Source organism: Poecilia reticulata, chromosome 12 (genome assembly GCF_904066995.2).
Source record: "Poecilia reticulata chromosome 12, P_reticulata-male-v2, whole genome shotgun sequence".
Taxonomy (NCBI): Eukaryota; Metazoa; Chordata; class Actinopteri; order Cyprinodontiformes; family Poeciliidae; genus Poecilia; species Poecilia reticulata.
Window position 1 is genome coordinate 12,475,318 of NC_088841.1, and position 24,283 is coordinate 12,499,600.

Sequence of the window (24,283 nt, forward strand, 5' to 3'; positions counted from 1 at the left end):
AGGTTTCAGTCTACTAAGAAAAGTTACTTCTGAGGATTTGTATCAACTTACGAGCAGTTAAAAGTCGCTATAAGTTGTTTGCTGACACATGCATGCAGTGGTTAGGAGAATGTCTGATGTTGCATTAATGAGACGTCTTGTAAAAGTATTTAAGAGAACTTGAAGTCTCCTGGGTTTTAAAAAGACAGGAGTCGGCATCTAAAATGTCGGGTAAAACCAAGCAATCAAATCAGAAATAATTAGCTCGAATCAACCCATTTATTCTCATGTGCTTGGTTCACGTTTGAAGCAGAAAGGTGAGCATTTCTCAAATATATATACATTACATTCAATAGTGCCGTTGATTTGTATAAATATAATACAACATCTGAGTGTAATCAAATATAATTTCTTTTAAAAACCTATAAAACCTGTAAAAGTTTTTAAAAAATAAAAATAAAAATATTAGCCTTTAGATGGAGCAAAATATACAGACATTCTCAACAGGTGTATAGCATTGGTCCCAAAGCTTTGGAATATATAAACTTTTCATTTCTAAAATAAATATTTTAAAATAAAGAAGCTATACTTTGTACTGCAAGTGTGCAATCAGCAAGAGCTTGGCGTTCCCTTCACCTCCAACAGCATGCATGCCACTGTTCTTTAAGAAGGGGGTGATTAACCCATAGAAACGTCCAGAGGTTGCTTAACTCATCTCTTTTTGAATGTCTTCTTTCTCTTATAGCTAAAATCCTGAGAAATACATAAGAAACGCTTTAGGAAAATATATCTTTTCAAGCATGACAACTAAAACATTTTTTTCTCAAATGGAGAAAAACAGGACATAAAAGTCTAGGTCAACATTCAATGAGACAAATCTGAACCGTAAAGGATTCAGATTTAAAAAAAAAAAAAGGTGCTACAATGCAAAGGCTGTTTATTTGTATTTTTTGGAGTCTTTAGCGTCGTCGTCGTCTCTGGCTCTGCGATTGCCTCTGTCACCCCTAACAGGTGAAGAAGGGCAGTTGTGTCTGCAGTCCTTGCACTCTTTGGTTGTCGTACGAGTGGTGGATCTGCCCCTGTTTGATGTGCCGTTACCCATGATAAAGTTTCCACATATCTGTCTCAGGGAGAGAGTGTAGTAGGAGACACGTCCCATAAAGAGGATTTCAAACAGGAACCACTCGATGGGATAGAAGGCGAAGGAGGAGGAGCCCATCAGCATCATCCGGGTCTGAAGAAAAGTAAAGAAAAGAGAAATCAGATGAGAGAAGTTGCCCAAACAGTTCATTACTGCTCAACCGGACCGAAAGAAAATGTGTAAACGCAAAAACACTGAAATTCTAATTTCTAAGGAGATAAAAAGAAAACACAGGAAAATTTCAGATATCACATGATCCAGGAAAAGATTATTAGAACAGAAATTGCCTGGAAGTTCTGTCAACAATAGCAAGTATATTTTAACAATTTGGACCTTTATGTTCTGGCCACAATGTGGGTTTGATTCGAACCCAGACGTTTTGTACCCGCCTCGACACGCCAGGGCTTTTCTTGGGTTTATTTATAAAGTTGACCAGTCGAAACAGGAATTTGAACAATAATATCTGTAAATAGGATGTTGTTGTGAATGGTGTTTGCTTTTGTGTCCCTGTAAAACAACCATTTTGTAGGCAAGAACCCAAAACCACAGTGCTGCAACTTATTTTTAAGTTAAGAACATCTATTATGTTATGAAGATTAATAAAAATGAGATAATTATTTGGAGACATAGCTACATTTTCTAACAGCTAACTATACATAGACCTTAGAAAATTAGTGTAAATGACTGGTTGTCAAAGTGGGTCCAAAACACCAAACAGGCACAAGTTACTTAATAGTCTGTTGATTTCAGTTACACTACATATCTGGAAAGATTGAGAATAGAAACATCTAAACTGCAGGCACCTCTCTCAAATTGATGTATTTAGAATATGATTCGGTTTTGTTTTAACTAAACACTGCAGATCACATGGCAGTCTCATAAAATGATGTCAATTTATAATAAAGCAGACTGCTACCTCTTCTACATGCAAGTACTAAACAAACTAACTTTAGAAAATGCACAAATTATCATTACATTCAAACAGCAGAATTGCAGACTTTAAATATATGTCTGTGTTAAGTATTACAACCTTATAATTGATCAATGGGTGCTTTTTCAGCAAGAACATGACGGCTGCTCAATAAGCATAAAAGCACATATTAGTGGCTAATTTCCATTAGTGAAGGACTGCGTATAGCATTTGCCGTTGGAAACAAAATAATAAACATCAGGCCTGGACACAGCTCTTAAATCTGACGAAACGGGCTGCTGGTAATTTGACGGATCAGTCGGTGGGAGCTAACTGGAGCAAAAGTTGAAAGAAGATGTGATAGATTTATCTGTGTCTGAGTCATGAGCACAAGTTTCCCAGAGAAGAGAAAAGCGGGTGATGCAAGCTGATGAAAATGATGCAAAAGCTCCAGCCCTGGGGTAATACGCAGCTAATGCGAGTCACCGCAGTAAAAACTTCAAAAAAAAAAAAAAAAAAAAAACAGCAAAGGGAGAAAGGTCATTTAAAAGACAAAACATCAAAGATCTGGCTGGAACTGTGGCAACAAAACATTTGCTATATCAAAGGTTCGCTTCAATTAATAAAAAAGGACACAGTCAAATAGCTGTTATTAAACACGTCTCCCTGTTCTGTGTAAGACCCTCGGGGTTGGATTCCAATGGTGTGAATTAGGTCCAAGACACTGACCTTGTTGACAACAGTAAAGACGGTGTAGAAGAGCATCAGGTGGCGTTTCTCCACAGACAGGTACCGAGTCTCCTGCAGAGCAAACAGCACTGCCCCCATCAGGGAGATCTTTGTAGGGCTGAAATTGACAAAACATCAGACAGAATATTCTAATAAACAAGAAAAATCAAAATATTTATTATCTTAACAGCAAAGCCTGGCGACACTTTAAATATATCTGGAGACACGCGAGACGCTCTGCATGCAAAATGGCTGCAAAATTACAAAAGTCCAAATCAAACACTTTTGTTTATAGGCTGCCTCTTGGCTCTGCGTCATCATGCAGCACATTATCTGTAACTAGAGAGCGGCAAAAGCTCGTGCTGCAGCATGAATGAACAGAGAACCCTCTCACAAAACCATAAACCTGCGAGCGTAATTAGAGCTCATTAAGACACATAAGCGCTAATGTGCACTACCTCTCTTAGCTCGATTGCTGTAAAACACTTTCAAATAAATTACAGCACCATATTGGAAAAATAATCATTTCCATTTCTACTCATTCCTCAAATGAGACGATTGGTACAGGTTTTAGCCACAACATTCAGGCATAACATCATGGTCACCTGCCTGATGGAGTTTGTTGGTCCTGATTTGCCCGGAAGCTTTGAGACATGGCATTTTATACAAGTAACAAGTTTCAGTGATGAACTTTAAAAAACATGGTTCACATATAATGCCCTCCATGGAAACAAAAATCTTAAGCTGATCCAGGACAGAAATCAGCCATAACTTTTTATAAGATTGTGTAATTAATTGGCTGAAAGGAGTCCAAGCTGTGCTTCTTAAGAACTAGAACCCCTGGAAGGTGTGCTGTTGGTGTCTGGCAGCCAGATGTCAGCAGCAGATCCTTTCACTCTGGCCCAACTGAAAACCTAGATCTCGGTTCAGTTGAAGTGATTGATCTCTGGTGTGGTTCGAACGTACAGGTGAACGCCAATCGGACCGGACACCGTTGCGAAATCAGGAAGCAAACTATAGCGCAGGGCAATCTGTGTAAATGCACCCAAAACAAACATGCATGTCAAGCGCCAGAGAGAGAAATGGCTCATAGTCTTTTACCAAAGACAAAAACGTAACACTGCAACCGCTGAAATATGACACCACTCCATTTTTGTTCGCGTTTTGCGAAGAAGGAAGTTGCGCTCATGTCTTCTTTAGAGGCTTTCATGTCGCTTGCTTCACAGGTTCTTGATGCTGCACCACCACATGCAAGGAAGTAAACAAGTTTTTCAAATGGCAAGGATTGTTGCAGTTTTCCTTCCCATTCGAAAGAAGTCTACTGGACTACCAAGTGTGAAAACACTCCGAGTTAGCTATGCGTGGAAACTATCACTGATTTGCATAACATGCTGCTTGCATATTGTTATTAATGTTGACTGATTGCTCTCATCATCATCTTAATACTTGCTTCCTTTACTGAACCAATTTAACTATGGTAATGTATTTAGGATTAGTTTTCCAACTAATCCTAGTTAAGATATTTTTGCGTTTTAGCAGGACGTGTTATTCTACAAATAAGTTCAGTCCATTTCAGTCCATTTACAAAGACGCACTATGGATTTTAACATCTTTCTCTCAGATGTAACATAAACCTCAGCTCAGCAATTTACCTACTACTCATATGTGAATGTGTTATAGATTGAGCTACACAGATCAGCCTTTGATCCCCACATGCATCAGCTCAAAAAGGTTGGATAACTTTGACAGATATTGACCACTGCAGTGCTTACAACCCATAACCCGACTGCAGTTTTGGAGACGCCCTAACCTATTATTACAAATACCCTTGTCAAAGGCGGGTTAAATGCATCTGGTGCCATAAAACACCAGCTTTGTTTACCTCACCTACTCAAAGATGAACAGATAATCCATGTTATTCACCTGTAGTGGTCATAGCTATGTGAGCTACATTCTTGTCAGAACTCCAATGTACGGTAGAAAAACAAATCTGTTTTTTTTTTTTTCTCCACTCAGAAGACACGTAAAAATCGACCGCAATGCAAAACTGCCGGAGAAGACTTACTAGGACATCCTAATAAGCTCGTTGGTTTCTGGCCTCCATATACCCCGGACAAGCTGCTCAAAATTACTGATGAGGCTACCTCCAGCACCTGCAAAGAACAGACGCGCCATCAGAACACAAGTATGCAATTTACCTGATTTATAGTGGCTTAAATGCTAACTGATGTTTTCACATGTATCACATGAAAACTATGCATCACTCAGATCACTTACTGACCTCTCGCCCACCCGATGGCGATCATAATCAGCAGGTTGTCCTGGTACTTGTTTTGTGCCAGATTAACGCCTCCGAGGATCTTCCAGGTCCTGGTCACCTCCTTCATTGCTGACAGCACCACTCTGACGGGCAGCAGAGTCGTGAAGTTGTAGACCAAGTCCATGGGGCAATAAAATACGAGGTACCTGCAGAGACAAATAAAGCTCTGATAACTTGGCACAGACATCCAGTTCTGGCCAAAACATTACATACACTCACCATGGCAATGAATGTCTTATTAAATTTGGCCTCTTAATAAACTTTTAGAAAAACATTAGGACAAAAATGCAACTTGTTAAAAAAATATTTGTCGTATTAGTTTGGGTGTATGTATGCAAATGTTAATGGAGAGTGAAGAGTGCCAAATTGCATTAAGTAGATAAATTATTTGTATTCTTAAAAAAATGAAAATAAGTGCAGAAATAGTTTATTAAATATATAATTACTTATTTGTGCCTCAATTAAGTGTGCCGATTTTATTTTAAAAACAGATATGGTGCAATCACCATCCAATAATTCAAGCCAAGATAACTTCTTCAAAATTTGCTATGTCTCAACACCTTCACTCTCAATGCATATTTGAGGCATCATGTTCAATTTAGAGCATATGCAGGTAAGTAAAAACACACAATAAATTCCAACTTACACGATGACTGTCAGATTAAAAAAATAACCAAGTTGTAGCATGTTGTATAATTATATAAGTTATAAAAAGAATTTTCAAATGCATTGTCAGAAGCCCAAAATTAATATGACTTTTATGGTCATGATGACCATAAAATCTGTGTAAACTGCAGTGTTTTTCCCCTGCTGTGTGAGTGAAGTACCTCTTTTTACCAGCAGAGTGCGAGAGATGTGTGTTAAGGTGTAATTGTATAGTAAACCATCAGAGGGAACCAAAGGCTTTGTTTTCCACTTGTCAGGCTCTCCTTGATTTTTTTTTTTTTTAAACGCAAGTTCAGGAACAGTTATATTTGTGTGTCACCTTTATCTGACAACATAAACTTTTAATTTTATTTCTCCTTGCTCTTCTCTCTGAACTTGCTTTGGACACATCTAGACAGACAACAGACCGTTCTTTGCACTGTTCCAGCCTCTGTCATTTACCAGATGATTGATGCGAGCAGAATATTGTTGCTGTTGGACAAAGGCTCTATTGGTGGCTCAGCCAGCATGAATCCTGACAGCACTGCTCCCCCGAAGCAGTGGAGCATGGAGCTGACCCAACAGGCCAGGGGGCTGATTCTGGACAGACCTACGGCTCCTGTGTAAGAAACATGAGTATTAGAGCGATTAGTGTCTCTGTTGGTTAAATATTTCAGCACCTTCAATAACATCTGCAAAAGTGTAAATGGCTGAGGACATCATATGTTTGTTGTAAAAATCATTTGCAAAACATCAAGTCTGGAGCAATGTAATACTTTGGCCTCTTCGCGGTCAGATATTTGTGCCTGAAAAGTCTTAGCTGTATAAATATTAACTAGCTTATATTCCACAGGCACAGAGAACAGAGGAAGGGAAAGGTTTGTCAAACACATCCGCAGACTTTGCTCTGCATCTCACAGTTCGAAGTGCAGAGCAGAGAAACGACCTATATAGATAATGACACTGATCAGAGCACTTCCTCAAAGATAAAAAACCGTCAGCTTTCTGAGTAATTCCAGCCTGATTAGACAGAACCACGCAGTTTTTGTTTTTTTTTTCCCCCACCTGGAATCATTCACACAATACCTGCTTGACAAGACCAGCAATAAACTCAAGATTAATGCATGCAAACGTAGAAGCCTGGGAACTGCTCTACATCATGCCACAACACATTCTGATTTCCATAATCACAGTGTTCAAGAAAAGTAAGATATTGTGCAGTATGCCTTACATTTACAATATGCCGATATCATTATAATAATATGACTCGTATAATACATTCAACCCAAGTCTGACCTATTTGCTTTAATGAGACCAAATCAAGCCCAGAAATCAACACATTTAGACCTCAGGCAGGTAGCCCTGTCCAGAGTCTCTACAACCATACAGCTTTACTCGGGACTACGATGTTAATCTGAGGATTAGAGACCGACTATAGACTCCTGGAGAGGGATCTGGAGAATTTAAATCTCTGTTTGTCTTCCCTGATGTTGTTTTGTGACCTTTTGAATGCAGTAATTATTTTAGGCAGGCCATTCCCAGGAAGATTCTTTGCTGTGGTTAAGTAGACGTCAACTGCATGTTTTTTTTATCTTCTTTTTTCTGAAGATATTTTGACTCTCAGGTAGAGGCTAAATGTTTTCAAGACCGGCTTTAGAGGCTTTTACAGAAGAAGTCTAGTTGCCTTCTAGCTAAGTACTCAGGAATGTCCTGGAGGACTGAGAACTCACACCAGCATATTACTGCTAATTTTTTATCTGCAGGTCAATAATGGTCACAGGGGATCAATGGCCAGCAATCCTGTCCAGGTTGATAGGGGTCATTGACTTACTTTCTCATCTGCTCTTGAATTTCTTCTTATTTTGACATAATTTGTTGCTTTTAGAGATCTTCAAGCCTACGTCATGTGGTCAGAGAACTATTGAAGTTATTTCTTGAACCTACAAGTCAGACAGAGTTCAACATTTTGTTTGGATGGAAGAACTGAACTTTGTGAGAAAAGGTGGGTAATCGCAGGTAATTCAGGATTTAAAAAGTGTTTCACACAGGGTCAGAGTAGTTTGGTTAGCTTTTTTTCTTTTAACGAATAAAATCATAGCCAGATAACTAGCATTTACATCTGTTTACTCCGACATCCCTCACAGTAAACACTAAACAGTGGGTGTACTTGGCCTGATGGGAGTCCTGGTGCAGAGTGCAGCATTGTGTTTACACAGTAAGCAACCATGACGCTTTGTCACCACCTTTAGATGTGAAGCAAATGTAAATTATGCTGCCAGTGCTAAAGCCTGACTTGAGCAGGCAATCAGAAAATCGTGGTTAGCACTAAAACTGCTGGGTGCGGCAAGATCAACTCAATACAAACACCCACAATGCAATTGCCGTTTATATTTTCAGCTGATGTAAACTTAAAGAGCTCTGATCGGCAGGTTCCCCTCAACTAGATCCTCTCTTTTGCTTAATAGGAAACACATTTCCAAGGCAAATGAGTTTTCAGGCCAACCACACTGCTGCTACCATGATATGCTTACCCTAGTTTGTTTATCCTTTTCCCTGGCTGGAAAGAAGAGACAGAATTGTCTCTTTTCTTCATTCACTACTGGTTGTTTTTGTTTGCAAGTTGGGTCGTCATCAAAACAAATGCATATAATTTCTTCCATCCTAGAAGATCTTTTTTTTTTCTTTCCACTTTACAATTATGTTGGACTTTGTGTTGGTCTAACGTAGCGGTTCTCAACGTGGGCGTTACCGCCCCCAGGGGGCGTTCAGAGGACGGCAGGGGGCGCTGGCGGAAATTTTTAGAAAAGGGGGGCGCTGGGATGCCTTTGGGGGGCGTTTGGTCGAAGGTAAACTTTACACCTTAAATCCACAACAATACCAGTTTAGACTTTGAGCAACTTGGTAAAACTGTATTGTGTAACATTAAAACATGTTAAGCTGCAGCTGTATCGATGGCAGCTCTTCTTCTATTCAGTGTTTGTAGCTTCATGGCGCAGCTCCGCTCCGCATCAGTTCAGTGTTACACAGGCTGATGACGCTGCTGTGATTCACTTTGTCTGGTATTTATGTAGGCTACATATGTTTTGGCAGTTCTGTGATCATGTCAAAGCAGCAATTTATATTAAAAAGTGTTTTATTTCCATTTGAAAGCTGCCCGCTTCCATGGAAGGACAACAGAAAATCGTTCTTATAAACATGTAATTACTAAAATCACGATGCCCTCACTTACTTTCCCTCTGAAAAATGAACCCATTTAAATAAAGAAATCCCTCCATGGGTGATACCACGATAGAGAGCGTTCATTTTATAGCGTTAACACGGAGCTGTAAGTGGTCCGACATGAAACGGGTTTGATGGAACAACGGTACCGCAGCACTTTTAAATTTCAATAATCAGAATACCGAAATTGTTTCCGTTGTTTTAAAAGGTTCATGTCAGTCTGCCTTTTTCTCATCGATACGCTTCCCGACCGCCCTGCACCTTAGGGGGTTAAAAAAAAAAAAACGCCGCGCACATTGCGCAAAACTCTGAAACAAGAGAAGCGGGCAAAACGGAGCGACGAACTAGATGTGAATTATGGCATAAAAACAGAGAATCCGATGCTGAACAGTAAAAAATCAACACATTGTGTGAAACACATGACGATTTGGAGGCGCAGCAGGTGATAAGTGAAAATTACTGATGGTCAAATAAACGATCATATAAATCTAGCAACAGGAAAGAAACTAAAGTAAATACGGAGGAATAAACTGATATGGCAAGACCTTTTGAGCAATAATTAATACAGAGGACTGTAATAAACAGACACTTCCAGATAAAAAGGTAAAATAATATTGTTGAAATGTCATGGGAAGGAGCGCAACTACACATTATTCAGGTGGATGCGAAAACATAAATCGGCCCCCCCCCCACGAAGGAGCGTAGAAACATACGCTCCCTTCCCCCTTAGCCCCCCTCCTCCAGACGCAGATACATTTAGGGCAAAACTCGCTACATTTACCCCGTTATGTGCGCGAGGTGAAGGAGATTCAAAACATCTACAATAATGATACTAACATTAATAATAAAATAATTGTCAGTGCAAAGTAGCCTACAAATTCATTGGTGGGGGGCGGTGAGTGACCTGGATAAAGGCTAGGGGGGCGCTGGCCCGAAAAAGGTTGAGAAACACTGGTCTAACGCGTAAAAATAAATGTTAACATCTGTGCTTTTTCACTCTTGTCATGTCTTATAGATATCATCCAAGATCTGTACCACTCAACTAAAGGCACTACAATGAATGAACTAACAGGAAGGCACCTCTAAACTAAACATGCCCGATCTGCACCCAGACTTTCTCCTCCACTCGTGACATCTGTCTAAACTGATTTCTCTTCATCCATCAACCGTTCTTCACTCATGATTTGACGGATCCTGAACTCATGACTTCCATGGCCTAAGTGGTCTATCTTTACAGCCATTACTGGATTGATAAAAAAAAGAAAAGAAGAAGATCTTGTTTCTATTTCTGGCTTGAAATAGAAATTACTGACAGACAAATAACCACTGTTGGTCCTCCATGTCTCTGCCTCCTGCTTCCTAAATAATCCACATGTGGCAGTGAGTGTAGCTTTTTAGTTTAGAATAACTCCATATTGAGATAGTCTTATGATGAAACTCTTGTGCTCTTTTAGAGAAAGCCTGTGCGCGTCCGTGTCTAGAAAATGTCCTATATAATTTAAATAACTTGCTTCCTTTTACTGTTACTTATAGTCTGAATTAGACTTATTGGACCCTAGAAGCTTAAACAAGAAAAAAGAAAGTGATTTAAGGCAGGAAAGAGGACAGGCATGAAGGGCTGGAATAGTTTATAGCATTCCATTCCTTTTATGGGACTTACAGTAGGAGCAATAGAACCTGAAAACCAAATCAAACTTTTAGAAGATGCTGTTTAAACCAGCTTACTATTTTCAGAACTTTTTTCCACTAGAAATCACTTTACACAGATGTACGAGCGCATTTCCCAGAGGCGTCTCATATGAATCGTTTGCTTATATCTCTACACTCTGTATCTTCCCAGGGTCTCAAAGGCAGAAGGCCTTTGAGACGGCCTGATGCCAGGAGATGAGGACAATGGGTTAAAATGTCACAGGGGCTCAGATGCTTTGCAAGGCAAGTTCAGAAATAGATCTGCATTGTCCTACAATGGCCTGAGTCTATGTTCTTGTGTTGAAAGTCAAACGGTGGGCAATTAGAAGCCCACCTGTCACTAAAGCCATAACAGAAACAAACACTGGCACGGGGCCTGACTTTGCTCTGTGCTGCTATGGTCTGACTGGCACAAGGTCAATATTAAAGTCATCTTAGAGAGTTTTTTTCTGTTTTGAGCTTGGCAAAACACTTGAACAACCCTTATTCAAACACTTGAGGAGAAGCAGTAACTCTCTTATTTTCCCAAGCATCAACATGTGTTTGTTACTACTTCCTATGAGACTAATCTGTTACTGTTGTCAGTCACTTAAAAAAAAATCTATATAATTGATAAGTAGTAGTTAGTAGTTTATTGTTAGAAATGTCCTATATCTAGTCCAAATAGGCTTTACAGATGTTAGATGGTCTCTAAAACTCGGTTCAAAATATATTTAATGTCACAGATAAATATATTTAAAAAGCAAGACTGCTTGGATGTTCCTTAAAAGTCTAAAGCGTGCCTTCCACAGTAGTGGCAATGACTACTTCAAGATGGTCATGTTGGATTTCAATGGGATTTAAACCTGTCAGTGCAGAACAATGGTTCTGTGGAGGCTGTTTGATGTGTGCATACGGTCCTCATAAAAATGATGTTTTATTTCTCTTTTTGGACTGGTACACTGTCCAGAAGTATTGTAAGAATCCTAACCTTAAATGAACAAAAGCGCAGCCATGCCTCAGCATAGAGACCAAAGGAAGAAACTATAAAGCTGACAAACCAGCTGGGTGGGTTCATGAATTTGGAGCAGGCCAGTCTTATCTGACATACCCCAGCTGCTGTGATGTTTAACACATGACTAAAACAACCGTTGAATTACAAAAATAAAACACAGATCCCTGGAGATAATCCAGAAAGGTGTCTTCACCTTGGACCAAAAACAATTTTTAATAAGGAAAACGCAGTGGTGGAGAAAGTACTCAAAAAATGTACTTAAGTAAAAGTACAAATACACAGAGAAAAATGTACTCAAGTAAAAGTAAAACTACCACATTAACATTTGTGCTTAAGTAAAAGTAAAAAAGTCCTGGCTTTTAAAAATACTTAAGTATTAAAAGTAAAAGTACTCGCTGAATGCATTACCTAATCGCTAATACAATATCATTAAGTGAACCGATCATATTTAATTTTAATACATCAGAAATCTGCCATTTTAATGAACAATGTCACAGATAAAGCATGTTTTTATTATGTTTACTCTCTGTAACATGGTTTAGACTTAGATATGCGATTATATGCATCATAATTTCAGGGATGGAAACATCTTGTCTCCTGTCCTAACAGCATGAACTTCACTTTTTTTTGCTACTAGTGGCATTTATTTTTAAAGAAATCCAACAGAAAGGGGATGGAAAGAAGGTGGGTGGGAGAGGACAGGCTAAAGGAGCCAGTAGCAAAGTTGTAGTCAAGACCACTCAAGGTCTTGACTACAACTCAAGACCAAGTCAAGACCAGCACCCCGCGCTACGTGACACAAAAAAATTAACTTTTACTTATCAAAATTGCTTCTCAAATTGATCAAAAAGATCCATATTCCCATAAAAAATAGATATTAATTAGAGCTGAAATAAATGTAATCAGTAAAGATCAGTCCACAAGAATCGGATTGTTCCTGAATGTACCAGCGTTGTCCCATATTTGCAACACCTCAGTTAACACTTCCACACAATAATCCAGTGCATGAGTTTCAACTTTTTTTCATTGCAAGTGCAACATGTGTCTCAGTCAGTACAGCTAGCTTTGCTAGCATCAAGTCCACAGATCTTACCTTTCTTTAAGCTTTCCTTACAAGTGACGCTAAAAGTTGGACAAAGTCCCCACCGTCTGTGAAAGCGAAGTGCTACTGATTTTACATGTAGCCATATCAATTTATGCAGCGCTATTATATTACTGATGATTAGACTCGCTCAGAGGAAACCACTGAGCAAGTCTGGAGCTTCATGTGCGAGTTAAGGTGGAGGCGATGGGTGACAACAGACACTAAGTCACGTTATTGCTCGGATTTTAAGGCGCCACCTCAAGTCCCTGAACTTCACATTTTAACGGAAAAAAAGCGCAACGCGACTTGGATGTAACGAGTAACGCGACAGATTTGTAGAAATGTAGTGAATTATTAAGTACAGATACTTACTGTAAAATGCAGTGGAGTAAAAGTAGAAAGTATCCATTATTAAATCTACTTAAGTAAAGTACACATACACGAAAATTGTACTTAAGTACAGTAACGAAGTACTTGTACTTCGTTACTTCCCACCACTGGGAAAACGTGATGTCTTTTTATCTTTTCTTAAATCGTCACTTAAAAGTAGAGTTATTGCATTAACCTGATAAAAAACAATACTGCTAAAGAATGTGAATGAAAGGCACAATTTCTATCACATCTATAGCTCTATAAGTGGCCATTGTAAACACATAAATGCAGAAATATGAAGCTGAATTTACAACTTGCAGTGCATTTGGTAATCTTATCATTAAAATCTCACAGTCGTCATTACAAAATGAAATAATACTCAATTACTGGATGAAATTAGGTTTGTCACTAGAGTCTGCCATTACCATTTTGATTCAATCACTTCTCTGGTGATTACGTTAATCACTGCACCATCTCCTCGGAATTTTTTTAAAATTTGCTTTACCTGTCACCATTCCGAAAATATCTGATGCTAACACGAACATTACCAGATTATCATTTAGCTGGTGCTAACTGCTAAAGTTTAGATCTGCCAAAATGCTATATAACTTACCTGAAGACAAGAGGACATTTTTTTGACAGCTTTATGGCGTGATAGGTAATGTTTTTAACTACAAAAAGATCTACTGATCTGATATCATGGAGATTGTGAATTAGCTCGCGTATCACCTGGATTCCATCACAAATTACAAAAATAAACTAGATAAGAAAATAATTTAGCAATATGATTGCATTTTAAAAAGATAACAAACCGAATACTTGTTTCTTCAGTGTTTTTAAAATTAAAAAGAGGATTTTTTTTTTTACAGTCAAGATGCACAAATATATTGAACTGCTGATGTCAGCGCAACATCAATGTGTGCAATGTTGCAACTGCAAAAGATGAAATATTGTGCAGTCAATAGACTGCACAGTCTGTGCAGTCTTTACATGCACAGACTGTGCGTGTCAATAACATATTTGGCAAGTTATGTTACCAAATATAACTTACCAAAGTCATACTTGATAAGTGATATACCAAATATAATATACTTTCCTTTTATGCTTATAATCATGAGTAAGAGTTATTGTCAATGCAGATATTGTAATCGCAATATTCAAAAACATGTTTGGAGCAGCAAAGTTACTTTTTGGCTCAATAAAAGCACTATTACAAGTTACTTAATTTGCATTATTTCTAACCACTAAATAAAACACTGAGGAAACACAATTATTGAATTTGAACTATTAATATAAACATTTAAAAAAAATGTTACAAACTAAATGTGTTTTTTATGATTTTGCAATTACATATTTTACAAGTTGTAATACAAACAAAGGAACATAAATCACGATATAATTTCAGCTTATACACGTTACTGCATTATTTCTAAACCCCACATACATCATCTATTTGTCACTGGTATCTCTGGAAAGTTATATTTATCCTCTTTCAGAGCAAGTCATATGTTTTTACAGATCATTTGAATATTTTGGTAACATAATTGTCCATCATAAAAATGCAATAAAAAAAAATAAATTAATTAAATTAAATTAAATTTAAAATATCCTAGAAATCTATGGGACATAAATGGAACACATATTTAGTCATTCCAGTAGCTGGAATAATACATTTTGAAAGAGAGAGCGGAAGTTCTTTTCCAGTTTAAGATTGAAAAAAAACAACAACAAAAAACAAAAAAAAAAAAACGTTACAATATTATTCGTTTCTTCCATAAGCTTCATAAGATAAAAACCAACAAGACATAAACATGAAAAACAAATATTAAATACTTCTTTAAAGTGTTCGGCAATTAAAAGGGTTCGGCAAACTGCATGAGGGTGACTAAATTACATAATAATTGTCTGTATCTGACGTACTTCTAACTGCCACAACACCCACTGTGTTTGCATACGTTGTTGCAGCACTGAACGTTCAACGTTAACATGTTACAACTGTTGCAAAACAAGGAGACAACAATAGTTTCCACCCGCAAACTTATAAATTATGCAGACGCTCGAACTTTTCACTCACCTTGCTGCTCCCTCAAAGCCAACACTGAGACGATATAGTGCGCAATCTCAAAATAAGGAAACATGGGCAAGTTTGCCAGTCCATTTGACAGCTCGTCCAAGGACGACATTTCGAAGAAACTCATCTTTGTCGGCTGGTCGAGAGCACCACGCTATGCTAGTTCGTTAGTCTGACCCTCGGGTGGAGAAAAGGCACAGGTCCAATTGAGCATCAAGGTATTAACACTTCATCCACGGTCTAAGCGGTCTGACACAAGCCAGGTGGCACAAAACAGCTGTGTGTTGATGAAACGCTTCTGCCGAGTGGCTCACAGCTGGTTAGTAAAGCTATGGGATCACCGCTGGTCGCTGGGCAACAGCTTTGCGTTGCCACGGGTCGGTCATCAGCGACGCTGTCATCCGCGCATAGACGGAATTCCTGTTTCGTTCTCCGCCATGCTAGTGATGTGGCGGGCGGAGCCAGGGCGGATTGTCATTGGAGGATTACAGCCAATCAGCTGCCAGAGGGTGGCTTTGAGAGGTGATGGAACAGGATATGAAAGTCTTCTGTGCTGTTGTGTTTATTCCCACCTGCAGGTGCTTGGCATCACTATAACCGTATTCAAACTATAATCAATGTGACATGATTTGCTATTAATGATACAAAACTGCTTTATTTACGGCAAGGCCATTACAAGACGATGGTTTTAAAACTTTGGGGAAACCTTGAAAAATAACTCTTCAGGCCAAGTGCATGTCACATAAGTCATAAAGTGGAACTAATGACTGCTCTTAAAATTAAAATGGAAAAATGAAAACTATGGATGAAACATGTAGTTAATACAATAAAAATGCATTTAGAAGACATAGCATTTTATGTCCTTCAGTTGAGATATATGTAAGGTTCTATGTGTGGTGGGAAAACTAACACCATGAACACACCATGTCCACCAAGTGGTGGCCTTACAATAACGCTGAAATCATAAACATTCTATGGAATGGCTTCACTAAAAACATATTAATGAGTTAGAACAGCCTACATCTGAATAAAAATTAAGAGTCTGCTTTTGGCCCAGGGCAACTTTGGATAGTCCACATGAAAGAACAAAGCAGGACATAACATGTTTTAGGTGCAGCTGTAGCTCAATCTTCTTGGATGACTAATTTTGACAAATAGAAACTATGCTACCTCAAACCCTCAAATGTTTATGTGTAATTTGTATTAATCTTGAAAGCAAATGAAAATTGGGAACGTAACAAGGCCTTTAAAAATATGTTTTGCTCTGTGGATTCACATCAGTTTGCTTCATTTAACAGTGCAGAGAAAAGAAGAGCTGATGTAGCATTTCTAAAACCAAACTGACCCAGTTGTTTTGCGGCTTCAGCTCTAAAGAAAGTACTTTCTTGTGTATTTCTGCACAATCATAGTGGGTGCAGTTGGGATTTACTGCAGCACCAAACCTTCACCTCATAATCAAACAAATAGAAGTTGCAGGATGAGAATCATAATAGGCAGAATTGTGAAATTGTAGACATGCCATACTACACGCATACATCTGTCGTCACTCTGACGTTATGTGAAAACAATGGGTTAAATGCTGCAGAACTATTATGAACTCCACTATTACTGTAAAATGTGCACTCTAGTTTACTTTGTGAGCGAGCATGACATCTGCCTGGAAGTACATTTTGAAATCTGCAAAATATTTGACATCCTGTAATTCGAGGTACATTTTTACAGGAAGAAGAAAAATAATTGATTTATTGCTCAATGGAGCAATAAGTTACTATGACCCCTACGTGTGATTTCATTCACTGCTTGTAAACTTTACACATTTTGTTTTCCAATATTTCACATGGTTCCTTGAGTTTATTGCTGATGAGCTGCATGATATTATAATTATTTAGAAAAACCTTACACTTAAACATTTAGCATTTTAAAATGTATCATTAAAGTGTCCAACTGAACACATTTACAACAGATGATATAGGCTTATCTGTGTGTATCTTTATTGGCAGTTAATTATTAATCATCAGAAACATTTTATGTTATTTTTATTAAGCATTTAGAAAATACTTTATTTTTTAAAATAAACTAACAATTAAAAGGGGTTAGATATTTTTAGTGCAATCTGCAATTTGAGTAATAGTCCAGAAGAGGGCAGCACTGCACAATCCTTTGTGTCACTTACTGTTGCTGTCCTCTTTTGCTGTAGATAATTACACTGAAAAATATCCATCCATCACCGGCAGCTGTCAACGAGGGAGTAATTTCCTATCTCATGCTCTCTTATTGCAAAGATAAATCAAGAGAGAAAATATTGCACACAGGAAATTAGGGAAAAAAAAACCTAATTGATAAGTTGTAGTTATGAAACTTTGATCTTCCCCGAGTTCTGAACCCATGGCAAAAGCAGGTGGTCATTTTGGTTTCTATCTTGTACCAGTGCCATCTTATTAAAGGATGTAATGAAGCTTTCCCTGTTGATACTGAAAAGTGCTTCCAAAATGAAAATTAGGCTAATAAGGACTGATGGAAATATTACTGACACACAATAAAAAAAGGAGAGTGTGCTAACATGACCAGGTGATGAAGTAATCGCATGCGTAAGATTGTCTTGAAGAGAGAAACTCCACCCGAAACCACTCCTGTGTTTGGAACCAGCACAACTCAGAGATCTGTATCATCTTGTTAAGTCTCACAGCATGTCGTCACCGGAAGCATTACGGATGGCATACAAATCAGGCCAGACACCTTTTAGTAATATTTTACAAGACCATGCGTTTTTCAGACCCGAGGCTCAGTTCTTGTAAGTCCTTTCAACACCTTTACACACACACACACACATGCACACACAATCCACTTCCATTAAATCCAGGGATTCCAATCCATATTCTCTGAATAAAGCTATCTCCACCACAGAACATGTTCTGCTACCAATTGATTTGGACTTTTCAGCGAAAGATGAGTATTTGTTCATTTCATTTTGTGGCAGCTAGGCCTGTCGATCAGTCGTTAACTCCCTTTGTTTTAAGGCTGAATGCTGCCTTCGTTGAGGAAGCAGGGCAGGACTTGGGCTGGTCATTCCTGGCATTAGAACAGCTCATTTCACATTTCTCAAACAATTGAAGGTCAAAGAAAACTATTCACTTGGATGTTCTAAAAAATAACTTGGTGCATGTGCAGGAATGTAAACTACTGTGTTTTGATTGGTGTACTTACATCCTATTCACTCAAGAGCATTATAAACAAGTTCAAATGTGCCACTGGAATCATTCATTTTAGCACAGCTAAATGAATGATTTAGCTTTAACCGACCGACTGATTTTAGTCAATCAGTCGGTCGGTTAGGCAGAGGGAGACAGACAACACCAATTAATGAATTGTGCTGTTTGTGACAAAGAATTCAGCTTAAAACTGCAGTATGTAACTTTTACAAATATATGTTTGTTTGTTTTTTTTACATATTTGGTATATTTGGTTAAATATCACCATGTTGTGACGAGACACATAATGTGTGATAAGATTGAGCTCATACATCTCCTCCCAGTGCTATTATTTGCATCTGCAGAAATGTGCTGCACCCAGTCAAAAACAGCCAATCAGACAGGAAGAGGGTCTTAGAGCTGTGAATCAAGCTCATGTGCATGCTGCTAAATATGTTAATGGTACAAGTTACCATTCCAGGAAAACCATTTATCCACCATTATCAGTAACCGTTCTTCCTAGCCTGAGCATTCTTGCCATACTTTGTTGTATTGAACCAGCTGTCGCAGAGAGAAAGGTGGAAGAGGTTGAGCAGCACATACACAAGTTTGATTGACAGCACCAAGACCCTCCTCCAGACCCTGATTGGTTGTTTCTGACGGAACACTTAACATTTTAAAGAGTTAAATTCCTTTACTCTTTTGAGATAAGGTTGGAGAGGAAAAATAAAAATGTAAGGTATGCTAATGATTGCAAGCGTTACTTACACTCGCTCATTCTGACTGTTACTAAAGCTTCATCGCCAGCTTATTAAGCTTTATGTGATTACTTGGTGTGTACATGAAAAATGTCCCAGTGACTCTTTACATACCTACATTTTTGATAAAGCATTTTCAGTTTTGCACTTAAACAGCCTTCACAATCCAAACAATGACATCTGTTAGCATCAGTATCTATCTCAGGCGCTGTGACATCACACTGTCTCTTGAGAATGCCCAGCAACACCGCCAAAAACTGAAACTTAGACGTCTGAAATAACTGGTGGCATTTTGTGGTTTACTAAATACGTCAAGTGATAGAAATATAAACCCAGTCTCATGGGGTTTCAACATTAAAGGGAACATGAGCAGGGAAGTTCAGTAGGCATTTACATGGCCATTTTCGATAGAAATTTTCATATGAACACTTAAGAAAATTCCAGCAAAGCTCAGAAACAATGATCAATCCAAAACTTTAAAAATAATCTGATGCACAAATAAATTATGCTTAATGTCATTTTTTTCTGAAAAACTGGATGATTTTCTTCCAACGTTTGAAGTCTCACAGCTGAGATTCCCTAACTGGAACAAAGATCTGCCTGTCTTCATCTGTACTGTTCACACGAGAACAACTAAAAAGGTAGGTCAGCACAACAACCAGCAGCACACAATCCCTGCAATTAGTTTCAATCCCACAAGCAGATGTTGTATCCATCAGCGCTGCAGTGATCTAAAATCCTTTATATGGTCTGCAAACAATAAACAGCTAATAACAAACCATTTGGTTTGTTAGCAAAACAATCCCAATGATGGGTAATACTGCCGTTCTTGGTGAAACAACATACAATAGGGATTTTTCAACACAACTATCCTAAAGTATACACCAGGCTAATGTTGTGCTTACATCTTCAGTTTTCTTGAATTCTGTGAGCTCACTTAGTATGAGCATAATGAATTTTAGTTTAATGTTAGGAATATGCATGATTTGATGAAGATTCAACATAGTGGCAATTACTTAGGTTTGCTCTTAGCAAATTTGTATGGTTGCTACAGTGTGTAGGGATTTGATACAGAGGAAAATAGGACACTGGGAGTGTGTGAACTAAAATAAAATGACTGTTTCTTATAAGAATGGTCAAAAAGCTACAGACTGAAAACTGATTGCCTTTTTTTCACAGATTAAACAAAAAGTTAGTTCACTTACAAGCCAAAACTACTTAGCGCCTTTAATAATTGATGTAAAGCTGCATGTGTGACAACAGTTTCACCAGCAAGTCACATGTGCACAATATTACAGTTCATCGACTAACTGTCAGATGGGATTAAGATGGTTGCCTCCAAGGGCATAAACCTCTGAGAAGGGAAAGTGCATGAGTATCATTAAAACAAGCCAGTCCCTCAGAAACTAAACAAAACAAAGTAAAAGCAAGACAGTAAATGCTGGAGTTTCTTGAGCAGTGTATGACACAGAGGAAATGAAAGCCATTTTTACTCATCAGCTGCGCAAATTAAACCAGAAGCCCTGAAGAGCCTGGTTCTGGTATTTATTTCATCAAACTGAACAATGTAAATCCTAACTTTATTAGATTTTGGATTATTAAATTAGGCTAAAGTCAGCTGCTGGGAAAGAAGTTGAGCAGTTTTAAGCAAAGATTAGATCAAAAATTGCACCCAGCTTATTGAGTTAGAAGGAAGATGAGAAAAACCCTCATTACTCCTCAAAGATTAGTGATCACCCTTCACCGAACCCCCTCCATGGTATACTTGTATTCAGTTATGCTAGAAAGTGATTCTCACGTCGATGGGTTGCACTAATGCCTTCAGTTTTCTTGATTTCTGTGAGTTCACTTAGAATAGTAATAGCCATATTGCTGCTAATTGGTTAACTCGGGTTAATGCTAGCATGGTTGAGCATAAATAGCTGGTCATAAAGTCACCATAGACATGGAATGATTATGCAGAATGACTCTGTTGGTCCAGTTTCACTTGTTGCCTCTAATATAATTTAATTGAATAAGTTTTGATGCAGAATTAAACTTGAAATTACAAAAACATTCATTAAATAATCCAGATATTTCTAGTACAAAAATTCAGGTTTCAGGTTATTCTATTCAGCTCACTCTTCAGTATAGCCTTAACAGAGGACTTAAATAACTGAACCCAATTTTTGGTTGAAAACTTATCTTAGCATTCTGGGTCAAACTCATTAGCTAACCATGTTGTAATAAATCCACCCAGTGCTAAAATGGTTTAGGTTTGACCCAGATAATCCATACTTGTCAAAGGAATGTTTTTGTTGTTGTTGTTGTTGTTTGTTGGGTTTTTTTTCTGTCTGCTTGTGTCTATAATTTAAATAAGGACACATTGTCTTTATGCCAAATCATGTATTTATTTATTTTTTTTAAATAAAAATCTCAATAGCTTTTGTTAGACCTACAAAGAAGTTATTAAGGTGTTTGTTGCTGGCGACTGACAACAAACATGACATGTGAAAACCTGTTAGTCTGCTATTCTGCATAAGTATTTGTGTCAAGGCTGAATGTTTGACCAGGTAATAATCGTAGCATTCGCAAATGCTCCAGCAGACAGAACTAAGTGTGTTTTTGTTGAATTTGTCGGAAAACCGAAAGTCACTGGGATGTTTTCAAAGTATAAAGACTTGAACTTTTGTTCTCATGACAGAAGCTCTTCACTTAATCCATGTACTTTAGTACCATCTCCACAGTTGTATTTTCAAAAGGCCTACAAAAGTGACAAACTATTGACTTCTTTTACTTTTCACCGGATAGGCCTTGAAATTAATCGAACAACTTAAAAGCGTGACCGACGGGGCAACGTGGACGGCAGCCTATTAAATGTCCACAGAAGGTCAGTCAGTGAGTCAGCTTCTAGCTTCCTTCCTCAGGGGACTCTGCGTATGTGGGACATTGACTGCCTTCGGGTCGGGCTGGAAAAGCCTTTCACCCGCCAAATATTTCCACAGAGCTCTCAACTTCCAAATGCACACGCACAATTAAACACAAAAATCCACTAAACTCTGTCTATGGTATCTCCGTCTCCGCGTGTGAGCTGGGGTGTGGGCCTCAGTGTCAGCCTGACCACACAGCTATGCAGGGGAGTGCGTCACCCTGTGGTAAATTAGAAGTTGTGGCATAAACAGATTCCTTTAGACTCTCATTATATGTGTACCAAATGATGGCTTAGCCCAAACAACGAGAACTCTGCCCAAACCCTCCTTATTTGATTGGAGCTCTTTTGCCAGTAATTATTACTCTGAAGTGGCTCGGTATGGCGAGTGAACAAAGATAGGTAAGGTAAAATGACTTTGTGCACGTGCGGCTTTAGGTACCAAGAATCTTTGTTTGCCCTTCAGTTGAAGTTCTCTGAACATTACAAACTGCATTAATTATTATTCTCAAGATTTAATCTCAATTTCCTTCCTCATTTTCCACCGGACGCAGCTGTCTGTTTCATGTAGCTTGGAAATTAGGTGGGTAAAATAGCTGTGCTTGATGTAACAACGTACAATAAACATATTTCAACACAACTGTTGTGAGGCATTCACCGGAATATCAAAATAAACCATGTTTTTAAGAGACAGCAGGGGAAAGGGCGGAGGCTGAACTGCAATAAGTTTAAACTCCAAGCCGTCTATCTGTTTTTGATAAATAACGTTTCCGCAGGTTTGCCTCTCTCTACCAGAATCAACCATGTAATTTCAGTTCAGCCAAAACTGGGTGCCACCTTTACTCTGGTGAAATCATGCCCATGCAGGGGAGAATTAGAGGGCGTAGAGAGGAAATACCTAAATTGAAACTTGAAGTTTTTCAGTAACAGCTGGGTGGAAACACACATGACTTTCGGCAAAAATTCTTGAACAAAAATGCGATGTGGTTTCTTCTACGCCTTTGTAGATGTGTTCCTGTTGCACCTCCACTTCACATGCTAAATTTCTTACCAGATATCAATTTACTAATTTTATGGGGGGAGTGGGGCAGGTCTGATGCAAATCCATTAATCTGGTCCTCAATGCATACAAAATAAAGGAGATGCTTATCGGCTTCCAAAGGCCACGTTCTAAGTTTGCACCCCTCTGCATCCACAACAGTGGAGTACAGTACATGGAGAGTATTCATTTTTTCAGAGTTCAGGTGTCAGAACACCTCAACCTGGCAAAGAACAGGATTAGGACTGTGAAATGAGCTCAGTAGAGACTGCGTTCTCAATACCTACCAGCATATGCAATTTGGTAGTCATGCAGTCATGGAGAAGAAAGTGAAGGGAGCTTAGAAGTTCCTTGTAATCTTCCTAACCTCTGTAAAAAAAAAAAAACTTTCTCAATTGCTTTCCCACACATACAACTTTAAACAAGTTTATTGTGTTATTGCCCCATCCTTTGCAGTTGTGATAACTGCAAAGGATATGCTGTTATACAACTTCGGGATTGTGAATGTGGCAAATTTTTATCATTCTTCAAGCACCACATTTACAAGATCAGACACTGCTGTTGGATGCGATGACACGTCAAGTTCTTCAACACCAAACTTGCTCGTGTATTTCTTTATGGGCCCTGCATTATACCCATTAGTGCTCAGCCATGTTGGAACAGTAAGTGACCATCTTCAAACTGTTACTAATTTGGGAGATTGAAATTGTCCAAATTCCCCCCACAGTCTTTCATTAAAACTGAGGTGTTGAGTCCAAATACAGAAAACTAACTTCACACTCTAATTCTCTCTGGACCAAACATTACAATTTACACAGTCCAGTACTTTATGCCACTGCATCCAATCATTTGCGTTTTACTTGGTGACGTAAGGCTTAGATGCAGTTGCTTAGCCATGGAAACCAAAGCTCTTGACACAGCTGCTTAACTAATCTGAACATGGAATATCAGTAGCTATCGATTCTGTAGAAAATTGGCATTCTTTGTGCATTATATTCTTCATCTGCTGATGACCCCACTCTGAGATTTTACCCAGCCAAGCGCTCCATGAATGAGATGCTGTCAAACTCAATCACTTCCACTTTCATGTAATACCATTATCTGTTGTCTGTGGGATTTTCAGCTGTGAGGAAAATTAATGAAAGGACTTATTGCACATGTGGCATCTTACCACAGTACCATGTTGGAATGTACTGAGCTCCTGAAGGGACCTACTTTTTCATAAATGTTTGTATAA

General features: G+C 38.4%; 1 protein-coding gene across 1 annotated transcript; it reads right to left on the reverse strand.

Annotated features, from left to right (window-relative positions):
- Positions 1-899: 899 nt before the first annotated feature.
- Positions 900-15,512, reverse strand: tmem38b (transmembrane protein 38B). The gene is made up of 6 exons (XM_008424427.3): positions 15,157-15,512; positions 6,187-6,343; positions 5,041-5,225; positions 4,825-4,912; positions 2,760-2,877; positions 900-1,213 (listed from the first exon to the last, which is right to left on the reverse strand). The coding sequence occupies exons 1-6, from the start codon at positions 15,278-15,280 to the stop codon at positions 917-919; spliced, it is 969 nt and encodes a 322-aa protein (XP_008422649.1). The 5' UTR covers positions 15,281-15,512; the 3' UTR covers positions 900-916.
- Positions 15,513-24,283: the final 8,771 nt, after the last annotated feature.